The sequence below is a fragment of the Gymnoscopelus braueri genome, assembly GCF_963280865.1.
Source record: "Gymnoscopelus braueri genome assembly, chromosome: 13".
NCBI classification, from domain to species: domain Eukaryota; kingdom Metazoa; phylum Chordata; class Actinopteri; order Myctophiformes; family Myctophidae; genus Gymnoscopelus; species Gymnoscopelus braueri.
Window position 1 is genome coordinate 2842139 of NC_137615.1, and position 9214 is coordinate 2851352.

General features: G+C 42.5%; 1 protein-coding gene and 1 pseudogene across 2 annotated transcripts in view; both read left to right on the forward strand.

Annotated features, from left to right (window-relative positions):
- Nucleotides 1–9214, forward strand: part of LOC308097960 (parvalbumin beta-like) — a 212342-nt pseudogene that overhangs the window by 128803 nt on the left and 74325 nt on the right. The gene's annotated exons all lie outside the window — the stretch shown is intronic.
- Nucleotides 1–9214, forward strand: part of ppp1r9ba (protein phosphatase 1, regulatory subunit 9Ba) — a gene marked incomplete at its 3' end in the record, with an annotated part of 62084 nt that overhangs the window by 7650 nt on the left and 45220 nt on the right. Inside the window, 3 exon segments of the mRNA XM_080448087.1 lie at nucleotides 4092–4340; nucleotides 6371–6524; nucleotides 8018–8244. Of these exon segments, the coding sequence (XP_080304213.1) occupies nucleotides 4191–4340; nucleotides 6371–6524; nucleotides 8018–8244 (531 nt within the window). The 5' untranslated portion in view covers nucleotides 4092–4190.

Consider the following 9214-nt stretch of genomic DNA (forward strand, 5'->3'; position numbering starts at 1 on the left):
TTTGTGTGACATGCATGATGCAAAGGTTTTGAAAGAGAAACTGGTCAAAGTCACTGGCCACCCACTGTGCCCATAGAGCAGGGCTGATGCAACTTTGATGATGCAGAGGAACACTATATTTACACACTCACTCCAGAGGAACACTATATTTACACACTCACTCCAGAGGAACACTATATTTACACACTCACTCCAGAGGAACACTATATTTACACATTCACTCCAGAGGAACACTATATTTACACACTCACTCCAGAGGAACACTATATTTACACATTCACTCCAGAGGAACACTATATTTACACACTCACTCCAGAGGAACACTATATTTACACACTCACTCCAGAGGAACACTATATTTACACACTCACTCCAGAGGAACACTATATTTACACACTCACTCCAGAGGAACACTATATTTACACACTCACTCCAGAGGAACACTATATTTACACACTCACTCCAGAGGAACACTATATTTACACATTCACTCCAGAGGAACACTATATTTACACACTCACTCCAGAGGAACACTATATTTACACACTCACTCCAGAGGAACACTATATTTACACACTCACTCCAGAGGAACACTATATTTACACACTCACTCCAGAGGAACACTATATTTACACACTCACTCCAGAGGAACACTATATTTACACACTCACTACAGAGACACTATATTTACACACTCACTCCAGAGGAACACTATATTTACACACTCACTCCAGAGGAACACTATATTTACACACTCACTCCAGAGGAACACTATATTTACACACTCACTACAGAGACACTATATTTACACACTCACTCCAGAGGAACACTATATTTACACACTCACTCCAGAGGAACACTATATTTACACACTCACTACAGAGACACTATATTTACACACTCACTCCAGAGGAACACTATATTTACACTCTCACTCCAGAGGAACACTATATTTACACACTCACTCCAGAGGAACACTATATTTACACACTCACTCCAGAGGAACACTATATTTACACACTCACTCCAGAGGAACACTATATTTACACACTCACTACAGAGGAACACTATATTTACACACTCACTCCAGAGGAACACTATATTTACACACTCACTACAGAGGGACACTATATTTACACACTCACTCCAGAGGGACACTATATTTACACACTCACTACAGAGGGACACTATATTTACACACTCACTACAGAGGAACACTATATTTACACACTCACTCCAGAGGAACACTATATTTACACACTCACTACAGAGGGACACTATATTTACACACTCACTCCAGAGGGACACTATATTTACACACTCACTCCAGAGGAACACTATATTTACACACTCACTACAGAGGGACACTATATTTACACACTCACTACAGAGGAACACTATATTTACACACTCACTCCAGAGGGACACTATATTTACACACTCACTCCAGAGGGACACTATATTAACACACTCACTCCAGAGGGACACATTGCATATTGTTGCTGTCGGGCAGACACCTCTTATCTCCGTATTTTAACTTTTATTTGTAAATTAATGCCATTCTATGTCACACAAAAGTAGCAAAAATAGCCGATCTAGATCTGCTATTTTTGCTATTTTTAAATTGGAATCCTGTTATTTTTTTATTGAAATTGAAATGTAAAATTTTTATTTAATTTCAAATGTTGTAGTTATACTTATGTTAACTTTATGAACATAAGTACAATTATATTGGACATAAAAAGACATTAAGCATAGTCATTAAGCTACTAATATAGACTGAAGTAATTAAAGTGGGTCATGTTTGCATGTTTGGAATCATAACAGCTGAAATCAATAATATATCAGTATTCTGATATTAACCTGCGGGCCGCATTAACACATTGACTGCCAGAGTTTATTCATAATGTACTCACCCCTGTGCCAGCAATTTGCGTGTTTTTTAATTTTTTTGTTTTGTAATTTTTCATTCAAATACATTCTCTGATTGTGTTGTCAAGCACCTACGATTGTTCCACCAGTAGAGAGCAGCACATCCAAACATTGATCACCTCGCTCACCCCCTCCCAAACAGGCCCACGTCATATCCGGTAATTCAAAGGATGTGACGTTTTCGACAATTCCCGTTCCGCTGATCAGCCTGAAAACGACGTGATACACTACGACGATCACTGTTAGTCACCCAGACCAAAGAAAATAGAAGTTGAGCTGTCCGTTTGTCTTTTATACCGTGTGAAAAACAGTGTTTTTCCTTATTCTGGCCGAAAATCACCGGAGAAAAACAGCGTGACCCGGAAATGATTTTTTTTTTTTACATCCGGCTCCGGGTGAGTGTGACGTAAGTGGAAAACGAAAGTGTTGATGAGAAATAAACAAAGCCGTGCGATCACAGATTAAACAATGAAAATTCAAAAGAACGTGTCAACCCGTTCTTAGGAATCCTGGCACTCAAGCGATGGATTTGAAAGAACGTGTAGACGGGATCTTGGCACTGTATGTGTTAAGTGAAGGTGGGGGCCGCATGTGGCCCCCGGCCCGCCAGTTGCCCATGTCTGCCATAGAGAGTACTGAGTGACGTGCTTATTGTATCATGCGCCATGATTTTATGAATGTAACCTTAAAGGAGAGATCCAGTCATTTTAGGTGTTTGCTTTGATGTGTCGCTAATCACTCACCAACATAACAGGGGCAGTTGACTTTTTTTCATAGAAGCCCCTGTTGTCCATTGTGGAGACCCCTTCCACTGGCAGAATGGAGTAATGTGTAACAACGAAAATCGCCTATTTTAGCAGCTCCAAAGTTCGTTTTTTTCCCCCACTAATCCTCATTTTGCAGTGTCCTGACACTCAAACAGGCACTGAATGTCCCTTACGAGCTGCCGTTCATGCAGAACGACATGGAGCTGGTTGCTTGTTTCTCTTCACAGAATCTGGCAACGCCGAGGACTAGCTTCCACGTTGTTCTGCATGAACGGCAGCTCGTAAGGGACATTCAGTGCATGTTTGAGTGTCAGGACACTGCATAGTGAGGATTAGTGGGGAAAAAAAAACGAACTTTGGAGCTCTCCTTTAACCCATTAAGGGCGCGCCCCCACCAAGAGTTGGCTGGCTGCTGTTTGCAGAATCTGCCAATGCATTGTCAATGCAAATGCGTTGATTCACGCAAGAGCAGATTTTTCCGCCTCTCGCGCAGACCTTGCGTTTATCTGCTCTCCGCGACTAAGCATAAAACTGCTGGAGGCAGGCGCTGATTTTCTCCCTCTGTCCAATCGGGTGAGTTGAAGGCGGACCGTCCCAAGATTCAGGAAGCACCATGGTGCTCAAGGCAGCAGGCCGTGCGGGCTGCGGGGACGATCTTGAGTGTGAGTGACAGGTGCGTCACAGCGTTTTTTTTAATCCGCTGGCTGCAAAAAACTGTGACCGCGCACAACCTGCGTTTAACAGCGGCCAGCCAACTCTTGGTGGGAGCGCGCCCTAAGACCTGGAACGCATCTGTGTCACTTTTGATTTCTTTGCCTATTCAAAAATAGCAGATCTACAAGCTCATAGCGCGGCACCGAGTGCCGCGCTATGAGCTTGTAGATCTGCTATTTTTGAAAAATCGTGAAAAAATATATTTTATATTTTTTTCAAAAAACTGTTAAAGGAGGAGTTCACCCAAAAAATTACTTATTTTCTATCAATTACACACACCATGAAGCCTTGATTTCATGGATTTATTTTTGTTTTTGTGGCATTCCTAAGACAATAATTTGATTATAATAAATGTGTCCCCATTGATTCCGGTAGGAGACACAAATGCATTTGTGTCTCCTACCGGAATCAATGGGGCTAAATTTATTATAATCAAATAATAAAGGAAGGAATGCGACAAAAACAAAAAAATATCCATGAATTCAAGGCTCCATGGGGTGAGTAATCAGTAGAAAAAAAGTCATTTTGGGGGTGAACTACTCCTTTAAGATTTAGAAAACATTTTAAGATTCGGACTCAGGCCTTAATGGGTTAACTGTTCCTTTAATATGTGCGTCCTTGTATGCTCTCCTTCATGTGGACATGAATGAATTGTTAAAATGTGTGTTTCTTCATCAGACAGGAAGTGAATATCAAACGTGTCCAGAATGCTTCCATCATCATCATCATCATCATCATCATCATCCTCAGTCTTCGGGTGCGTTTGATTGGTCCACCATGATGAAGACCGAACCCCCACCGGCCGCCGGGGGCAACGGCCCCCCCACCTCCACCCCCAGCCCCGCCCCCTCTGGAGGGGGGTCCAACCTGCGGAGCCCGTCTCCTCACCGGAACGCTTACGAGGCCGGCCTGGCCGCGCTCAAACAGGTACACATCTATGACTGATTCTAGAGGCTATGCGCGCGTGACATCATCGTACCCGGAAGTTATGTGGGAACGCCTACCGAGTGGAAAAAAAACGACTTTCTGGCCTTGACAGCCCCGTATATACATCCACACAGAAAAGTCCTACCTGACTGTATTAAAGGAGAGATCCGGACATTTTAAGTGTTATCTTTGATGTGTCGCTAATCGCTCACCATCATTGAAATGGACGTTGAGTTATTCCAGAGAGTCCCGTTGTCATGCATTCTGGCGACCCCCTCCGTGGCATAATGGGAGCCCGTGTAAGAGTGAAAATCGTCTATTATAACCGATGCAAAGTTAGTTTTTTTCTCTACTACTGCTCATCGTGGACTCTCATGATACTCAAACATGCACTGAAAGTCGCGCACGAGCTATCGTTCGTGCAGAACGAGACGACGCTGGTTGCTTGTTTCTCTCACAGAACCTGGCGTCTGTGGAAGAAACAAGCAACTAGCGGCAGCTGTACGGAAAGTTTGAACTATCCTCTTTCTATCTGCAAAGTTTTAGTTTCATAAGAATCCACCATAGAGACATGTTTATGAGATGCTTTCTGTCTATACGTTACGTGCAGGTGATCATGTTTAAGTGTCAGAGTTTGGAAGCGCTCGTTTTCAATAAGGAAACGTCCTGCTGCCTCCTGCGTCATGTGACCTTTAGAAACAGATGGTACACAGTGGTGTTGATTTTGACAGCACATTTTGATTTAGTTTTTAGTCATAGTCTTTTGAATAAAATTCCATTTAGTTTTAGTCATATTTTAGTCATCTGAAATGTGTTAGTTTTTGTCTAGTTTAAGTTGACTAAATATCATAAGATTATAGTCGACTAAATCTACAGTTGATTTAGTCGACTAAAATGTATTGTGTCTGTGCCTTGATGGTGTCATAATGGCTGATTTTACACTTGGTTGCATGCTGAAAATAGCAGATCTGCTGCGACGCGTTGTGAGCTTGTAGATCTGCTATTTTCAGATCGCAACACCCGAGTGCAGCCAAACATAAAATGACGTGTCTTTTAGTTCTACTGGATCTCTTCTCCACTAGACCCCTCACTAACATTTTAAGTCTAGTTTTTATTTGTTGACGAAACTGTCACTACATGTAGTCTTAGTTTTAGTCATTGCAGCTTAGTTTTTATTTAGTTTTTATTTAGTTTTTATTTAGTTTTTATTTAGTTTTTATTTAGTTTTTATTTAGTTTTTATTTAGTTTTTATTTAGTTTTTATTTAGTTTTTATTTAGTTTTTATTTAGTTTTTATTTAGTTTTCGTCAGTGAAAAAAAGGTAGTCGCTATTATGAAACATCTGGACCGTTGGGCGCCGGTCTACTCGGGAACGATGCAGATGGAGAACGAGTGCCCCGCCCTGTTATGCAATACCCGTTATTCACCTTATTCCAGATTTTGCAAAAGAAACAAGCGGCCAGGTCTATGAAAACGAGGCCAAAAGAAGCAACTATAGGCTCAGTTTTGCCACTTCGGCTATTTGAAAATAGCAGATCAACAAGCTCACAATGTGTCACATCACGACACGTTGTGAGCTTGTAGATCTGCTATTTTCTAAAAACATTGGGAAAAAATATGCAATATTTTGAATATTTTAGAAACATTTTAACAACACAAATGAAAAAATGTGGGAACCACTGGTTTAAAAAACATTAGACAGCAAAGCCCTATTGAGCAACTACACTTAAAATGTATATATAAAAGCAAACATGGCAACACTGCTAAACAGGAAACTCATTGACATGGGGCTCCACACCTCCCCTACTCCCCTACTTGGCTCACGCCCACAGTGGGCATGGCCAGGGCCACAGTGGGCGTGGCCAGGAATGAGGTGAATACCTGTTGTCAGAGTACCAGTTGTAACCGTCCCCTGTAGTACCTCTGAGGACCCCTCTATAGGGGGGGGGGGGGGTCCCTTGTTGAAGCCCCCTGATATAAATGGATGAGTTGTATTGAAGTGTTGCTCCTCCCCTCCCCCTCCCTAACAGGCCACGGACCACCTGAACAAGCCCCCTCCGTCCCAGAAGCCCGCCCTGCTGCCCCGCCCCCCGGGGAGGGGCGGGCGCTACGGATCCAACGTCCACCGCATCAAGAACATGTTCCTGCAGATGCAGCGCTCGCCAGGAGAGGGCGACAAGAGCGGTAAGGACCCCCCCCCCTCTCTCTCTCTTTCTTTGGTGTTTCGCCCAGGTGGGTGTGGTTATATGCCTAAACCTAATTCTAACCTTAACACATTGGGTGCCAGAGGTTTATTAAAATATTATACGTTGAGTGCCTGCATTTCTTCCATCCACTTACGTTGATACGTTTCGTGCTGTAGAAGCCCCGACGCGGAAGTGCATGTAAACAAAGCGTGCGTGCGAGACGGCGGAGGGTCCCGACTAACGCCTGGAACAATAATATTTCTAACGCGATCCTCCATTGCAGAGTGATCGCCGATCGAAAACGGCTCGTTTCCACCACGTTAAACAGAAATGGAGATATGGAGCTTTTAGTCAAGGAGATAACATTGGAGAGGCCGACCGGAAGGATTTTTGACATGGATCCACATCCGGCCTCTCCTTCTCAGAAACTCCTTGGATGATCCCAAAGTTTCGTTTTAGCGCCCCACGTGGGCCCCACGCAGGGCCGGATTAGCAGTATGTGGTGCCCCAGGGCGACCTCAAGTAGAAGTGCCCCCCGCGTGAAAAATTGGCGGATTTTGTTAGTTTCTTTTCTGTTTTTGGTTACTTTATTTCGGTTTTAGGGTTATGTTAAGGTTATGTTATTTAATTCTTAAATAACATAACCATAAATGTTATTTAATTCTTAAATAACATAACCCCAGGGCACTCGCCCCCTACGGCCTATGGGTAATCCGGCCCTGGCCCCACGCATAAAAATAAAATTGGGTCAATAACGGTCCGGACCGTTTACGGCACTCGATGTGTTAAAGGAGTAGTTCACCCAAACAAATTCTTATTTTCTATCAATTACACACCCCATGAAGCCTTGAATTCATGGAGAAGTTTTTGTCACATTCCTGAGCCATTCCTAAAGACAGTAGAAACAATAGATGTGTCCTGTGGTTGTGTTGCCATGTCCAGGTACAGAGTATTAATATTAATATTAATATTAACACATTGGGTGCCAAAACCGTATATATACGTTTTTTCAAAAAAAGAAAATCATTTATTTTTTATTTTTTTCCTTCACAGCTCCAGGAGATATCATTGTTCGAAGATTTAGACTCCAATCCACTTCCTGGTTAACTTATGACTTCAAAAACCTGTATCTCGGCTCCTGTTTTACAATGTATTTTTAACTATTTTCAACTGGCTGCAACTATGGAACGGATTACCGAATGTTTTTAATTTCTTTCCCCCGATTGTACGAGACCTGTATGTGTGTAATGAGGGGATCACCGTGAGGACGGTGATCACTGAAAATATTTTGTGACTACTTGAAAAAGGTTCAAAAATGGTTAAAAATCCTGGCACTCAACATATAATATTTTAATAAACCTCTGGCACCCCAAGTGTTAATAATTATTATTAATGTGTTCCAGGTTCAGAGCAGGTGAAGGTCTCTCTCTACCCAGGGTGTCCAGTCTAATAATAATAATATTATTAATAATAATGATGAATGTGTTCCAGGTACAGAGCAGGTGAAGCTGTCCCTTCCCAGGGTCTCCAGTCTCAACGACACAGTGGACAACAGTGCGTTGCTCAAACTGGGGTCCACGGTCTCAGAGAGGGTCACTCGCTTCGACCCCCAGGCCCCCGGCGGCGTGGGAGGGGCCTCCCGAGGGGGCGGGGCCAAGTCCGCGGGACTCTCCAAGCTGCACGAGACCAGGAGGATCTTCGAACAGCGCGCCCTGCAGGTCTGGAGGATAATAACATGATAATACACATTAATGACGTTAGAACAGCGCACCCTGCAGGTCTGGAGGATAATATAACATGATAATACACATTAATAACATTAGAACAGCGCGCCCTGCAGGTCTGGAGGATAATAACATGATAATACACATTAATAACATTAGAACAGCGCACCCTGCAGGTCTGGAGGATAATATAACATGATAATACGTATTAATAATAAGAATTGTTATAATTTTGTATTATGCAAGAGCTGGACTCTCACTATGGGATGTTTTTTTCATCTTAACTCATTCCCTGCCTAGAACGACTAAAACGACTTTTGTCCTTTAAGCCCTGTCTGCCAAGAACGACTAAAACGACTTTTAATTTTTTCAATTTTTTTTTTTTTTTCTTATTTTTTTTTTTTTTTTTAACCCAAAGACCAAGGAGATATGATTTTTTGAAGATCTAGACTACCATCCACTTCCTTGTTAACTTAAAACTTAAACATTTTGTATCTCGGCTCCTGAGTACTTTTTTTTTTCAATGAAAAATCTCTGGCAGTTTGTCAAACGCAAAAAAAGAAAAGTTCTGGCAGTGAATGAGTTAAACGATCTGGCAGCATCACACACGACAGGATAATCTTATAAGATTCTCTTATTAAATTAGCTTAACCCATTATAGACTATTTCTTTCTATATCTGGCAGCCTAGGACATTATACCCACAGACTGGTTGTTAAAGGGTTTCAACAACTTGGTATGCCCCAAAAAGACTGGCAAAGTACTGTACCGGTACACATCTGTGTCACTTTAGATTTTAGCTAGACTGCCCCAACGCTCCTGATTTCGTGTATAGAGGGGCGGGTGTAAAGAGCCGGCGAGAGACTGCGGCTGATCCCATTGGTTCACCGATCTGTCCGTCAACCCCCGCCCCGTTAACACAACATTACGAGCGACGCCCACTGCACTCTGTTTGGTTGGGAAGT